The sequence below is a fragment of the Oncorhynchus kisutch genome, linkage group LG5 (assembly GCF_002021735.2).
Source record: "Oncorhynchus kisutch isolate 150728-3 linkage group LG5, Okis_V2, whole genome shotgun sequence".
Classification (NCBI taxonomy): Eukaryota; Metazoa; Chordata; class Actinopteri; order Salmoniformes; family Salmonidae; genus Oncorhynchus; species Oncorhynchus kisutch.
Genome location: NC_034178.2, coordinates 14,744,573 through 14,764,340, shown reverse-complemented (window position 1 = coordinate 14,764,340; position 19,768 = coordinate 14,744,573). Strand labels below are relative to the sequence as shown.

Genomic DNA, 19,768 nt, shown 5'->3' with positions numbered 1-19,768 from the left:
ACAGTATGCATGAGGATATGAGAGATTAACATTCATTTCGTATTATTTGTTGTTGTTTGGGGGGTATGCTGCCCACAACTTCAAGAGTCCATTCTCAATAGATTCCCGGAAGATCATATTACATCAGACTATAATTATTTGATTTACATTTATAAGATAACTCAAATCTTTATTGACACACAATCAGTTGTACAATTAGATGTATACCATGTGACTTGACGAACTGGCTTACATGGAGAACTTGGTGTGTTTCAGAAGTCCGCTCTCAAAGGCAAATTGTGGCTCAACTCTGATCTGAGGATGACAGTGATCAGTATCGTCCCATTCGGATTGGATGCTGGACCCCCTGCTTCTTCCTGGGCCACCTGAGTGGAGCTTTGGGTTTGATGTTCATGTCGTCGCTCTGGGAACACTCCACTCTCCTCAGTCTGAGCTGAGGATCAAATTCACAGAAAGAGGTGGAGAGTGAGTAGGGTGAGCTGTGTATATGTATGTAGTTGTGTACAACTGTCTCCATGCATCATTTATGTTTTCAATACATATACTATATTGCATTATTTGACTTTTTTTTTTGTGTCATTTAAACTGGTATTCTTTGCTTATTTTGACTTTATTTTTTACTTTTCTCTTTGACCGTCATCCCAGCAACTTCTCTCCCACTTGTCTCCAGTTCCACATCCCAACCCTCAATTTCCCCCAGCTCATCCCGTCCTCCTCAGCTGGCCACCCTCTTTGTATTTCTTCGCAAGATATCTTTCAACTATGCTGTGATGTTTAACATACGATTTTGAATCTATCGAATAGAATCCATAGATTGCGAGTTAAAGATAAATACTTTTACTAAGAGTATTAGTAAATGACTGACCCGGTCTCTCCAGATCTCCCAACAGTACTATTTCTAGGGTCAATTTTAAACTGAGACCAGAAACCGTCTACTTGAGGGCAATACCAACACAAATGGTCTATTGATTCTGTATCCTCACATCAAAATCTGCAGAGCTGCAATGGTTGTATGCCCCAAATATTCAACATTTTGTTACATCTTACGTCATTTTATTTATCAGCTCGTCGTTTTATATACAGTACCAGTCAAAAGTTTGGACACCTACTCATTCAAGGGTTTTTCTTCATTTTTACTATTTTCTACATTGTACAATAATAGTGAAGACATCAAAACTATGAAATAACACATAACCCCCAAAAATTCAACAATTCCAAATATATTTTATATTCTCCAAAGTAGCCACCCTTTGACTTTATGACAGCTTTGCACACTCTTGGCATTCTCTCAACCAGCTTCATGAGGAATGCTTTTCCAACAGTCTTGAAGGAGTTCCCACATATGCTGAGTACTTGTTCGCTGCTTGTCCTTCACTCTGCGGTCCAACTCATCCCAAACCATCTCAATTGGCTTGAGGCCGGGTGATTGTGAAGGCCAGGTCATCTGATGCAGCACTCCATCACTCTCCTTCTTGGTCAAATAGCCCTTACACAGCCTGGAGGTGTGTTTTGGGTCATTGTCCTGTTGAAAAACAAATGATAGTCCCACTAAGTGCAAACCAGCTTGGATGGTGTATCGCTGCAGAATGCTGTGGTAGCCATGCTGGTTAAGTGTGCCTTGAATTCTAAATAAATCAGACAGTGTCACCAGCAAAGCACCATCACACCTCCTCCATGCTTCATGGTGGGAACCACACATGCGGAGATTATCCATTCACCTACTCTGCGTCTCACAAAGACACGGCGGTTGAAACCAAAAATGTCACATTTGGACTCATCAGACCAAAGGACAGATTTCCACCAGTCTAATGTCCATTAATTGATTGTTTCCTGGCCCAAGCAAGTCTTTGCCCAAGCAAGTCTTCTTATTGGTGTCTTTTAGTAGTTTTTTCTTAGCAGCAATTCGACCATGAAGGCCTGATTCACACAGTCCCCTCTGAACAGTTGATGTTGAGATGTGTCTGTTACTTGAACTATGAAGCATTTATTTGGGCTGCAATCTGAGGTGCAGTTAACTCTAATGAACTTACTCTCTGCAGCAGAGGTAACTCTGGGTCTTCCTTTCTTGTAGCGGTCCTCATGACAGCCAGTTTCATCAGAGCGCTTAATAATTTTTGCGACTATACTTGAAGAAACTTTCAAAGTTCTTGACATTTTCTGTATTGACTCACCTTCATGTCTTAAAGTAATGAAGGACTGTTTCTCTTTGCTTATTTGAGCTGTCCTTGCCATAATATGGACTTGGTCTTCTACCAAATAGGGCTATCTTCTGTATATCTTCTCAAACGCATTAAGTAGGAAAGAAATTCCACAAATTAACCAGGCACAACTGTTAATTGAAATGCATTCCAGGTGACTACCTCATGAAGCTGGTTCAGAGAATGCAAAGAGTGTGCAAAGCTGTCATCAAGGCAAATATAAAATATATTTGTTTAACACTTTTTTGGGGGTTACTACATGATTCCATATGTGTTATTTCATAGTTTTGATGTCTTCACTATTATTCTACAATGTAGACCATAATTTTTACAAAGAAAAAAAAAAACTGGAATGAGTGGGTAGGTCCAAACTTTTGACTGGTACTATATACATGTATATATACTGTGTAAGGCGATATATATATATATACACACACACGTGTATATATCCTGTGCCATGGAATCGGTACATCAGAAATCTCTTCCCAGCTAAATATTTTTTACTCATACGGTATGATTTGAAATACAAGCCATCAGGAGTAGGCAGCTATGACTAAGGAGTTATTCAAGGTGATTTTTCCTTAAATAGACAGGTATTTATTTACCTCTCAATGGACTAAATAGTTAATTGTGCATTGAATTTATGCCAAGGCTTGCTTATATTTTTTCATCACAGGAGGCAGCACCTCACGGATGTAAGACAAGTTACCCTCTCTCTGAGTAAAGGAAGCGAGATGTCACTCACCCGGATGGCAAAGGCGATGACAGTGACAGCCAGGCCATAGATGATGGTGACACAGAACCCCAGTACCCATGTCCAAGCAGAGCCTACACATCCCACAGGCTTCCTTGCCTGGCACTGGAGAGCTGACCAACCAATCAAAGAGAGAGATAGATATGTGAGTTAAGCTTTAAGGGGCAGCTTTCCGGATCCAGATTAAGCCTACTCCTAGAGTAACTTCGTTTTTCCATTGAAAATACATTTCAAGTCCAGAAGTAGGCTTGTAGAAGTTCAGGAAACTGTCCAGTTTAGTCTTTTAAGTGTAAATAGTTCATTAGAATATACTGTGTGTGTACAAAACATTAGGAACACCTTCCTAATATAGAGTTACACCGCTTTTTCCCGCAGAACAGCCTCAATTCGACACCGCATGTACTCTACAAGGTGTCAAACGTGCTACAGGGATGCTGGTCCATGATGACTCCAATGCTTTCCACAGTTGTATCAAGTTGGCTGGATGTCCTTTGGGTGGTGGACCATTCTTGATACACATAAGAAACTGTTGAACGTGGAAAAACCCAGAAGCATTGCAGTTCTTGACACACTCAAACTGGTGCACCTGGAACCTACTACCATACTTAAATATTTTGCCTTGCCCATTTACCCTCTGAACATACAACAATCCATGTTTCAAATTTCTCAAAGCTCAAATATCCTTCTTTAACTGGTCTCCTCCCCTTCATCTACACTGATTGAAGTGGATTTAACAGGTGACATCAATAAGGGATCATACCTTTCACCTGGTTAGTCTATGTCATGGAAGAGCAGGTGTTCCTAATGTTTTGTACACTCAAGTGTATATATTTCTGTAAATCAATATATAGCATTTTGTGCATGCCTGTGTGTATTTGTGTGTGCTTGTGCTTGTATAGATCAGTTCCTTTTGAATTAAACATACCTTCAACCAGGACCAAGGTCTGAGGCTCGTCTGGTACTTTCTCAATGGGAGGTGGGTACATGGGGTACCCCTCACAGGTATAGACTCCAGCGCGCTCCGTGGTCATTCCAGAGAGGACAAAACTGACCGTATGGTCCTGTTCGTTCACCCTCAGCCCCAGACCCTCCCCAACAGGACTCACGGTCTCTGTGGAGTTGTGGTTGTGACCATTGTCGTGAGTGTGGTTGCCAACCTCGACCAAGCCCAGGTATAGGTGGAATCTCATCTCCTCCTGGTCCTTGCCTGTCAGGTTGGGGCAGCTGACAGATGCAGTGCCGTTGACAAACACACGGACCACATTGAACGTTCTGAGCTTGTCTGGTGAGGGAAGGTCAAAAGTCAAACAGAGGCAGTCAGTTGTGCGCGTTATATCAGAGGGAAGTAGACAAGGGCCCTGTTTGAATACTTCCCTCCTTTCCTTGAAGAAATCACTGATCTGACACAGCAAGATGAGTAAACCTAGCCTGGGTGCCCGTCTGTTTCTGCTCACTTGCCATTAGAGCCATTCAGAGCACCGTCTGGCGCTTACAGAGCTTGCTTAAAGACGCATCCCCACTGGGCAGAAATGGGTTGAATCAATGTTTCCACTATCAATTAAAAATAACTTCTAACAAGCCAAAACCTGCAGAAGAAACACAGCGGAACCTGGAAATACCATCCAACACAAAATTGAGTGAGTAATGTTAAGTCTGCACTTATTTTCTGAAGTCAAAAAGTAATAGACAAACTCTAGGTAATTTGGTTATATAAGGCCACCAAACTGCTAGGAAAGACTGAAATTAGCACTGTAGTGTATGAAAACTCTTGAGCCTAACAACGGCAGGTGAGTTTCACAGCCCCATCCCACCCAAATGCAGAGGCCTTTGAAGCCCCCTTCATCTGTGCAGAGAAAATATCCTCGTCAGAACCCCCAAAATACAACAGCCACAGGACAACTTTGTTTGGACGTTGTAAATGACCACTCGCAGACACTGAAAAGATACACTGTAGCTAGCTAACGACCTCTTTTTCCATGTGGAAAAGACAAACCGAGACTTTCTAGCTACATTAGCTGGGATTTTCTACAAGGAATCTGCCTCCCGAAAAAAGTTTCTCACAAGTGGGTGTGACACCTACTCCCGTTGCCTGCTGCATTGCTTCTTGGATTCCACCTGGCGATCTGTTCACCGTCTGCCCTAGCCTGTCTCCCCCTGTCTGCTATAGGTACCCCGGCCACACTCCCTCCTCTCTCCCAAGCTTCCGTCGCCTCCAGCACACATGCACTGTTGAGGCGAGTGACTCTGAACTTACAATGGCAAGCCACAAGTTGTTATATTTTTCACTTGCACTTTATGCTATTTACCTCATGACTCCTGCGTGCTTTGTTGACTATGAACTTGCTTGTTTACCCAACCGTGACACAGTCTGTTTGTTCCCACACTCGGGACTCTGACTCTCTATTGGTTACACGGACCCTTGGCCTCCCATCCTATTCTAATCACCTCTCGCCGGCTTTGTATTCATGTTACCTAAGGAAATTGCTTTACAATATGATCGTGTTGCCACCTAATGCACATTCAAATGTTATAAAAACTGCAGAGCTCTCCCTGTCCTCTGCCGTGACCTGATTGTATTACTGCTGATTATATGTGCATGTACACCTTGGCCCATCTTCTGTTGCTAGCCTCAATTCTGATTTGTGCTCTCGTCAAAGCCTGGGCTTTTCTTTTTTAACACTAGAAGCTTATTACCTAAAATGTATCAATTGAAAGTGTGGGTTCACAGCTCCAATCCAGATGTGTAGGTCATTACTGAGACGTGGTTAAGAAAGAGTGTTTGGAACACTGATGTTAACCTTTATAGAAGACAAATCTTCTATAAGACCGATCATCCAAAGGTGGTGGAGTGGCAATCTTTACCAAGGATCAACAACGGTGCTTGATTGAGGACAGACTTGGTGGAGACAAACTATTTGATTTCCTGGTTTTAAACATTACACTTTAATAACTCTTTGTTGACTTGTTGCTGGGTGTTATCGGCCACCATCAGCACCGGCCTGTACCCTAAATGCCCTAAGCCCTCTCCTGGCACCTTACACTAAGTCTGAATTTGTCTTGCTAGGTGATCTAAACTGGGACATGCTTAAACCACCTGACCAAGTCCTAAAGCAAGGGGACTCCCTAAATCTTTCTCAGATTATCACCAATCCCACAAGGTATGACTCCAAACATCCAGAAAAGGCTACTCTCCTTGATGTTATCCCTACAAATAATCCTGATAGGTATCAATCTGGTGTTTTCTGTAATGACCTTAGTGATCACTGTTTTACAGCCTGTGTTTGTAATGGCTGTTCAGTGAAACGACTTGTCCTGACTTGTCATAGACACTTACTAAAAAACTTTAATGAGCAAGCCTTCCATCATGATCTTGCCTCTGTAAAATGGTATAGAATCAGCTTGATCCCCTCTGTCGAAGTAACTTGGACCTTTTTGTTGTTGATATTTTCAGTGGTATTGTTAACATACACACCCATAAATAAAATCAGAATTAAAAACAGGTTCCGCCCCTGGTTCGACTGTGATATGGCAGAGTTACTCCACCTCAAGAATTCCATTTGGCAAATCGCTTGGCACACGCATATTCAAGCTGACTGGCTCTCGTTCAGGCAAATGAGAAATAAGTGCACTCAGGCTATCCGGAAGGCCAAAGTGATTTACTTTAAGGAGCAGTTCTCTCTCTGTGGGTCTAACCCCAAGACGTTTGGGAACCGATTAAATAATGTCCCATAATGTTGATGATGTGGTTGTTACTGAAAAGGAGCACATGGATGAGCTCTTTAATCACCACTTCATTAAGTCAGGATTCCTATTTGACTCTGCCATGCCTCCTTGCTCATCCAACATTTCCTCATCTCCCACCCCTTCTAATGTGACTATCCCCGAAGCTCCTCCCTCTTTCCCCCCTGCCCCGCTACAAAGTTTCTCCCTGCAGGCGGTCACTGGGTCTGAGGTGCTAAAGCGGCTCCTTAAACTTGACCCTAAAACAACATCTGGTTCAGATGGTTTAGACCCTTTATTCTTTAATGTTGCTGCCCCTATCATCGCCAAGCCTATCTTTTACCTTTTTAACCTCTCTCTCCTCTCTGGGGAGGTTCCCATAGCTTGGAAGGCAGTCACGGTACGTCCTTTATTTAAAGGGTGAGATCAAGCTGATCCTAACTCTTATAGGCCAATTTCTAGTTTGCCCTGTTTATCAAAAGTGTTGGAAAAACTTGTCAATAATCAACTGACTGGCTTTCTTGAGGTCTATAGTATTCTCGCAATCTGGTTTCCGCTCAGGTTATGGATGTGTCACTGCAACCTTAAAGGTCCTAAATTATGTCACCATTGCCCTTGATTTTAAGAAATATTGTGCTGATATTTTTATTAACTTGGCCAAAGCTTTTGTTACTTTAGACCATTCCATTATTGTGGGCCGGCTAAGGAGTATTGGTGTCTCTGAGGGGTCTTTGGCCTGGTTTGCTAACTACCTCTCTCAAAGAGTAAAGTGTATAAAGTCAGAACATCTGCTGTCTCAGCCACTGCCTGTCACCAAGGGAGTACCCCGAGGCTCGATCCTAAGCGCCACACTCTTCTCAATTTACATCAACAACATAGCTCAAGTAGTAGGAAGTTCTCTCATCCATTTATATGCAGATGATACAGTCTTATACTCAGCTGGCCCCTTCCTGGATTTTGTGTTAAACGCTCTTCAACAAAGCTTTCTTAGTGTCCAACCAGCTTTCTCCGCCCTAAACCTTGTTCTGAACAAAACACAGGTCATGTGGTTTGGTAAGAAGAATGCCCCCCTTGCCACCAGTGTGATTACTGCCTCTGAGGGTTTAGAGCTTGAGGTAGTCAACTCATACAAGTACTTGGGAGTATGGCGAGACGGTACACTGTCCTTTTCTCAGCAGATATCAAAGCTGCAAGCTAAGGTTAAATCTAGACTTGGTTTCCTCTATCGTAATCACTCCTCTTTCACCACAGCTGTCAAACTAACCCTGATTCAGATGACTATCCTACCCATGCTAGATTACGAGACGTAATTTATAGATCGATCGGCAGTTGAGGGTGCCCTCGAGCAGCTAGATGTTCTTTACCATTCGGCCATCAGATTTGTCACCAATTCTTCTTATAGGACACATCACTGCACTCTATACTCCTCTGTAAACGGGTTATCTCTGTATACCTGTCGCAAGACACTGGTTGATGCTTATTCATTAAACCCTCTTAGGCCTCACTCCCCCCTACCTGAGATATCTACTGCAGCCCTCATCCTCCACATACAACACCCGTTCTGCCAGTCACATTCTGTTAAAGGTCCCGAAAGCACACACATCCCTGGGTCGGTCCTCTTTTCAGTTTGCTGCAGCTAGCGACTGGAACGAGCTGCAAAAAACACCCAAACTGGACAGTTTTATCTCAATCTCTTCATTCAAAGACTCAATCATGGACACTCTTACTGACACTTGTGGCTGCTTCGTGTGACATATTGTTGTCTTTACCTTCTTGCCCTTTGTGCTGTTGTCTTTGCCCAATAATGTTTGTACTGTACCATGTTTTGTGCTGCTGCCATGTTGTTCTGCTGCTATGTTGTGTTGCTGCCATGTGTTTGCATGTGTTGCTGCCATGCTGTGTTGTTTTCTTAGGTCTCTCTATGTGTAGGTGTCTCTTGTCGTGATGTGTCTTTTGTTTTTTTCACCTTTATTTAACCAGGTAGGCTAGTTGAGAACAAGTTCTCATTTGCAACTGCGACCTGGCCAAAATAAAGCATAGCAGTGTGAGCAGACAACAAAGAGTTACACATGGAGTAAACAATTAACAAGTCAATAACACAGTAGAAAACAAAGGGGGAGTCTATATACAATGTGTGCAAAAGGCATGAGGTAGGCAAATAATTACAATTTTGCAGATTAACACTGGAGTGATGAATGATCAGATGGTCATGTACAGGTAGAGATATTGGTGTGCAAAAGAGCAGAAAAGTATATGTAGCGAGGGCCAGCCGACTAGAGCATACAAGTCGCAGTGGTGGGTGGTATAAGGTGCTTTAGTGACCCACTGGCTTTAATTTCATTTTGTATTTTTAATCCCAGCCCCTGTCCCCCCCGGAGGCCTTTTGCCTTCTGAAAGGCTGTCATTGTAAATAAGAATTTGTTCTTAACTGACTTGCCTAGTTTAATGAAAGGTAAAATAAATAAAAATCTGTGACTTTTGAATGTGTTGCTGAATATTTAGTATTTATCTCAACCTAACTTTTTTTGGGTGGGGGGGGATTTCATGTTCACAAACAAATGTAAATCCCAACTACAAGTTAATATCACAACTGAAAACCTGACATCTCTAGCAAACAATGAAGCGACAGGCAGCAATCTCAAGGGGATTCAATCGATTCAGATTGCTTTACACTTTGATCTTGTGCACACACACAGCTTTTTTTAATGTGACATTTCTGGACTTTTTGGGGAGGAAAAATGTATTCCCATTCAAAATCCTATTTACCCTAACCTCTAACCACCTTTAATCCTAAAATAGCATTTTAACAAATTTAGGACATTATCAGGTTTTCCTACCTTGTCAGGACATTCTGGTGACTTGTGTAGGAAATATAAAACACACACACAGAGGAAATAGCTTCTGAGGCTGAATCCTGTAGTACACTATATTTTACCTAGCCCCAAATCTGGATTATTCATGTTTCATTATTTGTAATTTCATTGTATTTTTAACCCACACATTGAACATGTTCCATGCGGGAGAGATTTCATAAAGTGGTGGAGAGAGGCAGTCACAGAACTGTGTGGAATAGAAAACATGAGTCACTTAGTTTCATCCTTGTCACCCCTGCCTATTCATTTCTGCAAAGTCCTATCAACATTAGGAAACAGACAATTCAATGCATTACATACAGTTGAAGTCGTACATTTACATACACCTTAGCCAAAAACATTTAAACTCAGTTTTTCACAATTCCTGACATTTAATCCTAGTAAAAATTCCCTGTCTTAGGTCAGTTAGGATCACCCCTTTATTTAAGAAAGTGAAATGTCAGAATAATAGTAGCAAGCCTCCCCCTTTTTCCTCCAAACATAACGATGGTCATTATGGCCAAACAGTTCTGTTTTTGTTTCATCAGACCAGAGGACATCTCTCCAAAAAGTCTGGGTTTTTTATGGCGGTTTTGAAGCAGTGGCTTCTTCCTTGCTTAGCAGGAATCATGGTTTGGGACAGGGAAGATGGTTAAAATTGATGGGAAGATGGATGGAGCCAAATACAGGACCATTCTGGAAGAAAACCTGATGGAGTCTGCAAAAGACCTGAGACTGGGATGGAGATTTGTCTTCCAACAAAACATAAAGCAAAATCTACAATGGAATGGTTCAAAAATAAACATATCCAGGTGTTAGAATGGCCAAGTCAAAGTCCAGACCTGAATCCAATCGAGAATCTGTGGAAAGAACTGAAAACTGCTGTTCACAAATGCTCTCCATCCAACCTCACTGAGCTCGAGCTGTTTTGCAAGGAGGAATGGGGAAAAATGTCAGTCTCTCGATGTGCAAAACTGATAGAGACATACCCCAAGCGACTTACAGCTGTAATCGCAGCAAAAGGTAGCGCTACAAAGTATTAACTTAAGGGGGCTGAATGATTTTGCACGCCCAATTTTTCAGTTTTTGATTTGTTAAAAAAGTTTGAAATATCCAATAAATGTCGTTCCACTTCATGATTGTGTCCCACTTGTTGTTGATTCTTCACAAAAAAATACAGTTTTATATCTTTATGTTTGAAGCCTGAAATGTGGCAAAAGGTCGCAAAGTTAAAGGGGGCCGAATACTTTCGCAAGGCACTGTAGATACTTTTATACCTGTTTCCTCCAGCATCTTCACAAGGTCCTTTGCTGTTTTGGGATTGATTAGCACTTTTCGCACCACCTTACGTCCATCTTTAGGAGACAGAACGCATCTCCTTCCAATGTGGTATGACGGCTGTGTGGTCCCATGGTGTTTATACTTGCATACTATTGTTTGTATAGATGAACGTGGTACCTTCAGGCGTTTGGAAATTGCTCCCAAGGATGAACCAGACTTGTGGAGGTCTACAATTGTTTTCTGAGGTCTTGGGGCTGATTTCTTTTGATTATCCCATGATGTCAAGCAAAGAGGCACTGAGTTTGAAGGTAGGCCTTGAAATACATCCACAGGTACACCTCCAATTGACTCAAATGATGTCAATTAGCCCATTAGAAGCTTCTAAGTCCATGACACAATTTTCTAGATTTTTCCAAGCTGTTTGAAGGCACAGTCAACATAGTGAATGTAAACTTCTGACCCACTGGAATTGTGATACAGTGAAATAATCTGTCTGTTAACAATTGTTCGAAAAATTACTTGTGTCATGCACAAAGTAGATGTCCTAACCGACTTGCCAAACCTATAGTTTGTTTACAATAAATTTGTGGAGTGGTTGAAAAACGAGCTTTAATGATTCCAACCTAAGTGTATGTAAACTTCCGACTTGAACTGTACATAGACCTGCTTATTCTATTCATAATATAGCTGCAGTTTAGATGTTGAAGCATATCCACATTTGTAATTGGGGTTTAACTGCACTCATTTGAGTAATGTGCTGGAGGAATTCAAACCACTGCAACTAGCATCCCCACCTGATAAAACCATGCAATTTTGCTAGCATTGCAATCTTGAATGATCTGCAACCCTTTGATTGGGCAATCTTTGGCTTTTGTTCTTGTTATCAGAATGTTCTGGTCGTGCTATGGATCATGCCTGAGGTGACATTTGTTGATACTGAGAATATAGATGAACGTTAATGACAAAGTCCAATGGTGAAACATTCAGACAAATGTAATAATTTAGAGCTGAAACGATTTCTTATTCTACCTGACTGACATTTATATCTATTCTACACAATACTCTATGAACATTCTATAACATTGCACCCTATTAAACAGGCTCATATCTTACCTTTACAGTTGTTTGAGCTTATCATGTTGGCAGCACTGGAGAGGGAGAGGAGGATCGTGGGTATCCAGTAAACGTTCATCTTGAAAGTTCTCAGTTTTGTCGTGAAACTGAAGCTCCCCTGATCTCCCTTTACAGTGCACAACAATCAGGGTAAATGTGACAAGACACTATATGCCAAACAGAACAAGACAGTGACTGCTCTGCTCTACCTAAACATACAACACATGCTCGTCACACGATGGCAGTGTGCATCTCATAACATCCTTCCCTGTCACTTCACTGTGAACAACAATCTGGCCCTCGTCGACTGTAAGCAACTCTCTCTGCTGCACATCTAACAGGGTGACTGACTGCACGGACTCTTCAGTAAAAACATCCGCACTCTGTGGCAGTGCACTCTGAACTTCATAAGTTTCCACCCTCTACCGGTGTGTGACCTTTGATGGGCTTGGAACCTCGTATCGTATTACTCATGTTTTGATTTTCTCCTCCATATCATATTTCACTGCTTCTGGTAAAACTCGCAGAGACCCACCTAGGTTTCTCTGTTGCTATGTGACTGTCTCCTGCGACAGGCTGTCAGGAAAACTCTGATATTATCACAGAGACAGGGGAGTGCTGCATCGAATCGTATCACCATACATCTCGTTGTGGTCACGGTGTAGGCCAACATTTCCTGTTTGTCATGATTTTTCTGTGCAAGAATTTTCCAGAGACACTTCATATCATACAGGTATCTTCATTGGAAATGTTGTGTGCTATAGTTTGTTTGGGGGGGGGAGTTGAGAGATTTACTGATCTCCTGCACACTACAGCTATACACTCTTTGGAGAGGCCTTGAAAATAGCTATGCAGGGACAGGGTTTTATATTTTGATGTTGATGTCCCAGGGACAGTTAGTGAAAAACAGGTAACTCCAACCCGATTGTGGTTAAGATATGGAAAAAATGGTTAACATTGAGAGATTTATTCACCTCTCAATCTACAGATCTCTTGTGTAAGTGTATGTATTTTTGATACTCACTCCCATTTAATAGAAGTATAACCTTTATTGTGATTATAGGGTCTGGGTTTTTTTCTGGGTTGATTCCCCCTACTTGAACCTTTTTCACACGTACCAACAAACGGGTGTGATCTTCTACAGTAGTCCCTGCAGCGTACGCTCAAACCGGTGTGATTAGAATGCTTTTAGAACGTCCAATTTCGATTGACGTAAACAATCAGCATTTGAGCTAGCCACACAGTTTTTTTTTCACAGAAACATTTGGCACAAACACAGTCCTTACAAAGTTATGTCCAGAATGTGACCAGTTTATTTTTGTACGTAATGTTCAGACATTCACAGAAGTAGCTAGCGCTAACTGAGGAAAGATTGACATAACACAAGTGGTCATATTTTTTACAACTCTCGGCTGACAGAAACTACAATATGAATTAGCTAATTAGCAATTACTATTTATAATTAATCACATCACGGTGAGCTCACCATTGATCTAAATAATTAGGTGAAACACTTTCTAGAAATCGAAAGTAATCCAACGACAGGTAGTTTGTGCCACCTCCATGTTTTTTTTTTTCATCAACCAAAGATAAGAGGAGACGATGAGTTTGGTCTGTTTATAGTATGCATGTTGAAGGGGGTGTGTCATCTACGATCATTCACTTGCCTTCATTCCCTTCTGGAAGTTTACCCGAAAGATGAGTGAACCATTCCTTCACCTCATAACATCTTTGGTCTGACAGACGTTTACGTGACACCCAGAATGCATTGTATAATGTCAACAAACATAGCCTAGCAAATAGCTTAGCATTAGCTCATTATAAATCAGTACAACCTTCAAAAAAGTATTTTACACACATCATGGGTGTCCATTACAATCTATGCAATAATCAGAATGCATTATTTGTCACCAGCACTTGAAAATGTGAATAAAACTGTAAATACATTTTGCTCCATACATACATACTGTATACACCTACAGTAGAAACGACAACAAGATACGTTCAAGTCGGAGGTTGTATGTAAACTTCGGACTTCAACTGTATACAGAAAGTAAGGAACTTACTTTGATAGGAACGCACACGTTCAACGCACATGTTCAAAGTGATTATTTGTAAGGAAAACAACAAGGCAATGCGAGCGCCAGCCAGAAAATGTTTAAAAAATGTGCATACTTGATCTGTGCAAACATTGGTGAAGTGCGTGGGCTCTCCTCAAAGAGAGAAGTTTGTCCGGCTCAGTAAAGCATCAAACATAAATTGTCCACAATGCTGAATTTTTTATTTCACCTTTATTTAACCAGGTAGGCTAGTTGAGAACAAGTTCTCATTTGCAACTGCGACCTGGCCAAGATAAAGCATAGCAGTGTGAACAGACAACACAGAGTTACACATGGAGTAAACAATAAACAAGTCAATAACATAGTAGAAAAAAAATAATCTATATACATTGTGTGCAAAAGGTATAAGGAGGTAGGCAATAAATAGGCCATAGGAGTGAATAATTACAATTCAGCAGATTAACACTGGAGTGATAAATGATCAGATGAACATTTGCAGGTAAGAGATAGCAGAAAAGTAACTAAAATAAAAACAGTATGAGGATGAGGTAGGTAAATTGGGTGGGCTATATACCGATGGACTATGTACAGCTGTAGCGATTGGTTAGCTGCTCAGATAGCAGATGTTTAAAGTTGGCGAGGGAGATAAAAGTCCCCACACCACTAGAATTAAATTAATACACCTAAATTGAAACTGTTTTTAGAAAATATAACTTGTTAGAAAATCATTTGAAATTGACAAGTTGAAACACAGCCTATAGATAATTAGCAGGCAGTGTGTGTTAACTGTCCTGTTGCATAGTAATCACATTTTGGAACAGTGAGTGCATTCAGACATCAAGTGCATGAAACAACTCACGCTGGGCGACAGAGATATTCGGAACTCACTCATGAAAAGGTTAATAGAAGTATAGAATATTATGATATGAAGCTAAAATCAAAATGGTTGCATTAAAATGTAATGATTACTATCACACAAGTGATGAAAGTATGGAACGTGATGGAAATGTTATACTTGTGCTTTTCTATTTACCAATTTCGATGTTCTATGATTGTGCTTAATGATGAATTAATTATGCAAAATCCTGCAAATATAACTTGTCTGTGTATAGCTGTATATAAGACAACTGCTGGGACTGCCCCAGCAGAGCTTCTGACAGACGTTCACTATGGTGCATTAAGTTTGATGGAACCTCTCCAGCACGCTGACAATCGACAATGATTCATTTAAGATTGACCTTGAGTGTCCCTGCGTAAGAATCTCCACAACAACATCAATAAGGGATCATAGTTTTCACCTGGATTCACCTGCAGTCTATGTCATGGAAAGAGCAGGTGTTCCTAATGTTTTGTACACTGTGTACACTAGCCCCCCGACACATAAACTACTGCAGCATAAATACTGGAGGCTGAGACAGGAGGGGTCAGGAGACACTGTGGCCCCATCCGACGATACCCCCGGACAGGGCCAAACAGGCAGGATATAACCCCACCCACTTTGCCAAAGCACAGCCCCCACACCACTAGAGGGATATCTTCAACCACCAACTTACCATCCTGAGACAAGGCTGAGTACAGCCCACAAAGATCTCCGCCACGGCACAACCCAAGGGGGGCGCCAACCCAGACAGGAAGATCACATCAATGACTCAAACCACTCAAGTGACGCACCCCTCCTAGGGACGGCATTAAAGAGCACCAGTAAGCCAGTGACTCGGCCCCTGTAATAGGGTTAGAGGCAGAGAATCCCAGTGGAGAGAGTGGAACCGGCCAGGCAGAAACAGCAAGGACGGTTCGTTGCTCCAGAGCCTTTCCGTTCACCTTCACACTCCTGGGCCTGCCTACACTCAATCATATGACCCACATTCAGTAAAGACTTAAAGGTTGAGACCGAGTCTGCGTCTCTCACATGGGTAGGCAGACCATTCCATAAAAATGGAGCTCTATAGGAGAAAGCCCTGCCTTCAGCTGTTTGCTTAGAAATTCTAGGGACAATTAGGAGGCCTGCGTCTTGTGAGGCCTGCGTATGTACGGCAGGACCAAATCAGAGAGATAGTTAGGAGCAAGCCCATGTAATGCTTTGTAGGATAGCAGTGAAACCTTAAAACCAGTCCTTGGTGAGCTACAGTTCTGTAGGTTTTCACTCCAACCCTAATCTAGCACACCTGATTCTAATAATTAGACGGTTATTAAGCTGAATCAGGACAAAAACCTACAGCGGGGTAGCTCTCAAGGAACAGACTCGGAGAGCCCTGCTCTTGACCCCTCAAACGCAACTCTGGACCATGAAGCCAGTTTTCATAACTCCCCTCTAATCAGGGACTGATTTAGACCAGAGACACCAGGTGGGTGCAATTAATTATCAGGGCAAACCGATAATCAGCTGGCTCCGGACCTTGTAGGGAAAGAGTTGAATACCCCTGGTCTAGACCAAAGCTGTGTTAGAATACTCATACTAACTGCACTATTTGTGATGTAAATTGAGTATGTAGTATGCTTATACGTATGCTTATACGGATGTTTATACGGATGTCGTACTACATTTGCCAAAATACGAAGTATACAATAAGTGGACACTTTCTGTTCTTTTGGGGCCCATTATGCGATTCTTCAGAAAGGGGCGTGACTTCACATCATTTTCAGATTTGAAGAAAATTGTGGAAAATATGCAGCCAAAGTCCATTGACAGCAGATACAAATTCATTGCTTTAGCTAATTATGACATGTTAAGAAAATGTTGTGCAATATGATAAAGTAATGGCTTTTCAAATAAGTTACGATACATGTTATGTTGTCTGACAATTTGTTAGCTTCGCTAGCCTTACGAACAGCATATCATATCATTACTGCAGTTGCTTGTATGTACCAGTATGTTAGCTAGCTACAGTCCAGTTGTACAACTGACTAGGTTTCCCCCTTTCCACTAACGTTAGTTGGCTACTAATACATCGAATTTGCCAGTATATTAACTATATACCAACTAACTACCCAACGTTTATTGACTTGATAATTCACATCATTCTTAGCTTAGCTAAGTGGTTTTGTCATTTTGAGTTCGTTCTCAATGGACATTGTTAATGAAGTCGTAAGATGCCAAGCTAGTAATTTTTTGGCTATGCTAACTAGCTAGCAAGAAGTTGCATAGCAACAGCATCAACTTCCGGTACACAGGTGAAGAGAGTACACTTATCTGAAAGGATACTGTTTGTTTACAGTATACTAAAATTAACTTATAGTATGTAGTATATACTCATTAAGTATGTAGTATACAGTATGATAGTACAGCTCACGTCTTAACTTCTGCTTGTCATAGCCTTACTTGACAGCATGGATGGTTCCAATCAGAACAGCTAGTAGAATGTTCCGTTTGTGAAAAAATACATTTAACAAACCCCTAGCCATAGATCTGCTTTTGCCCAGGTATCTTATGCCTCGATGTTGCAATACTGGGGACCCCATGCTGTTGATCCTAATAGCCACTCATCACTTTCTCTGAAACACTGGGGGCCTTACATGTCAGAGAGGAGAGAGCAGTGGTAAAGGTCACTGATGGGTCAAAACAGCACAGATTGAAAAAGCTGATCGAGTCAAAACCAGAGCCAACTGGTGCTTGCCCATCACTGTCAGGCTGTGTTTAGAGAGGCAGCCCAATTCTGAATGTTTTTCCAATAATTGATCTTTTGACCAATTGTGTTTTCACATCAGATATTTTTCAGATCTGATTTGTCAAAAGACCAATAAGTTAAAAAAAATAATCTGAATTGGGCTGCCAATCTAAATGCTGCCTGACACCCAGATTCAAGTATTCAGCTAATCAAATGTTTCTCTCTGGCCTAGAGCCAGGGAGAAGGAATAAAATTTTTAATGATGTCATGGCAATTTTGTCCACTAGGTGACATAATTCGTTTAGATGTATCTGCCTGTTGATAATTATATTTGTAATACACATTTAAACACTCTTTCACAAACGATTTATCAAGCACTTATATATTATATTTATTATCACATTAAAGTTCCTCACTTTATTAGGCTACCACTTTCAGATATAGCCTAATGAGGTAATGGTCAAAGGTTATAATAAACTTGCAGTATCCTACAACAGGGGATGGCACCGACAGATATGGCAGCTCTGCTTCTAGCTCCTAAGCAACTTTGCAGTATTTGTTTGTTATGTATTATCCCAGACATTTATTTGTTTTATTACATATAGCTGGAAATAACTTTGACCAATAAAATGTGATTTGAACTGTGCAACGGTCTGGGGTTGGTAAAATAGGAACACCAACAAATGGTAAATAATTTATGTGTGGAATTCATGTAAGAGATTAGAAAGAATTTGCAAAAAAGTTTATTTTAATTCTAACTTGACAGGATAATGTATGAGGTTTGACAAACATGAACCAGTCCATATGAATTTGCATAACAATCCCATGAATTTGTACATGGAATTGGCTTCTTCAGCAGTCTGGTTAAGATGGGTCGAGAACTGCACCCCCCAATTCAGGGCGTTCCTGCCCCTCTTTATACAGTACTTTAACATTTTTAAGCTATGATTCAAGTACATAGGCAGGAGGCGAATGGGAACTCCAATACAGTAGATGGCGGTAATGCCTCAATGTCGAATGCCAACCGCTGATACACCCAACAGAAGAAGAGGTGAGGCAGATAACCGTAGTTAGCTGTTAGCTTAGGGATCGAAACTTTGATGGGGGCACAAAAATGTTTGCCATAAAGTGGAGGCAAATGCAGTTTAATGATACCTGTGTGAGTCTGACTAACAAAATCAATGGGAGTATTTCGACCATTATAACACGTTTTGATAGCTGGCTGCAAAACTAACTTAGCAATAATAATTTAAATGTTAGCTGACATAAGATAACTGCTGATGCACAACCAAATTTCGAAATTATACCTTGTATTCTACTATTTTAACTCGCAAAAGTTAGTCGAGACCCCGACTGAGTTCCCCAAAAAATGTTTCGGAGGTTCCTTCAAAATGGGGGCCGCAGGTGGAGTGTCCTTCGCCCCCGCCTGTCGGGCACTGTTTTCCAGAAGTTCTGTGTGCTTGCTTAGTCTTAATAAAGAGTCCGGTACACGGGAGCACACGGTGTTGCCTCCGCCTCCCGGAGTAGCTAGCGGTAGCGACACCTGTAGACGTATCCTTCGCCCTCGGTTTTCTCCGGTACACAGCAGGTGGGTGTGACGTGTGTTAGCTAACTAGTAAGCAAGCAACTTAGCTAACACACGGTGTCGCCCCAGCCTCCTCCTGTCCTAGTAACAGTGCCCTTGGCCCCCGCCTGTCAGGCATGATTTTCTTGGGTACACAGCAGGCGTTAGGCACAATCACCCCCCTTACAAGCCACGGAGTCGCTCACGCCTGCAGGGGTGACGTGTAGACCGTATCCTTGCCCCCGCCTGTCAGGCATGATTTTCTTGGGTACACAGCAGGCGGGAGAAAGGTGCGACACCGTGTGTTAGCTAACTAGCCAGTTAGCTGTACGGTTTCCTGCAGTTCCCTCCGACTGGGAGGGAAGGACACTGTCCAGCTGGAAAAGAGGACTCCGGTACACAGGAGGCGTGGTTGAACATATTTCCCTTTTGACCCACATTCGAAAGTGCCGCAAGACATACCCAAGCATGGACGGGGGCCTTCATACAGGAACCAATGGGTACTCGAGGGGGGTGGGGAGGGCGATAATGCAGAACCAATGGGATGCTCGAGGGAGGGTGTTCATGAAGGAACCAATGGGATGCTCGAGAGGGGGGAGTGTTCGTGGAGGAACCAATGGG

The 19,768-nt window shown here is 41.8% G+C and overlaps 1 protein-coding gene across 1 annotated transcript; it reads right to left on the bottom strand.

The window, feature by feature from the left end:
* Positions 1–137: 137 nt before the first annotated feature.
* On the bottom strand, positions 138–12,507 carry LOC109890697 (T-cell-specific surface glycoprotein CD28-like). Its single transcript, XM_020482684.2, has 4 exons — positions 11,919–12,507; positions 3,878–4,234; positions 2,944–3,065; positions 138–433 (listed from the first exon to the last, which is right to left on the bottom strand). Exons 1-4 carry the CDS (start codon positions 11,995–11,997, stop codon positions 311–313), a joined length of 681 nt encoding a protein of 226 aa, XP_020338273.2. The 5' UTR covers positions 11,998–12,507; the 3' UTR covers positions 138–310.
* Positions 12,508–19,768: the final 7,261 nt, after the last annotated feature.

Excerpts from the sequence above, each read along its gene's own strand:
- LOC109890697 (XM_020482684.2), bottom strand. The coding sequence starts at position 11,997 with ATGAACGTTTACTGGATACCCACGATCCTCCTCTCCCTCTCCAGTGCT. Across the intron at positions 4,235-11,918 it reads AAGCTCAAACAACTGTAAAG|ACAAGCTCAGAACGTTCAAT; the intron begins GTAAGATATGAG and ends TTCCCTCACCAG. Across the intron at positions 3,066-3,877 it reads GACCTTGGTCCTGGTTGAAG|CTCTCCAGTGCCAGGCAAGG; the intron begins GTATGTTTAATT and ends TTGGTTGGTCAG.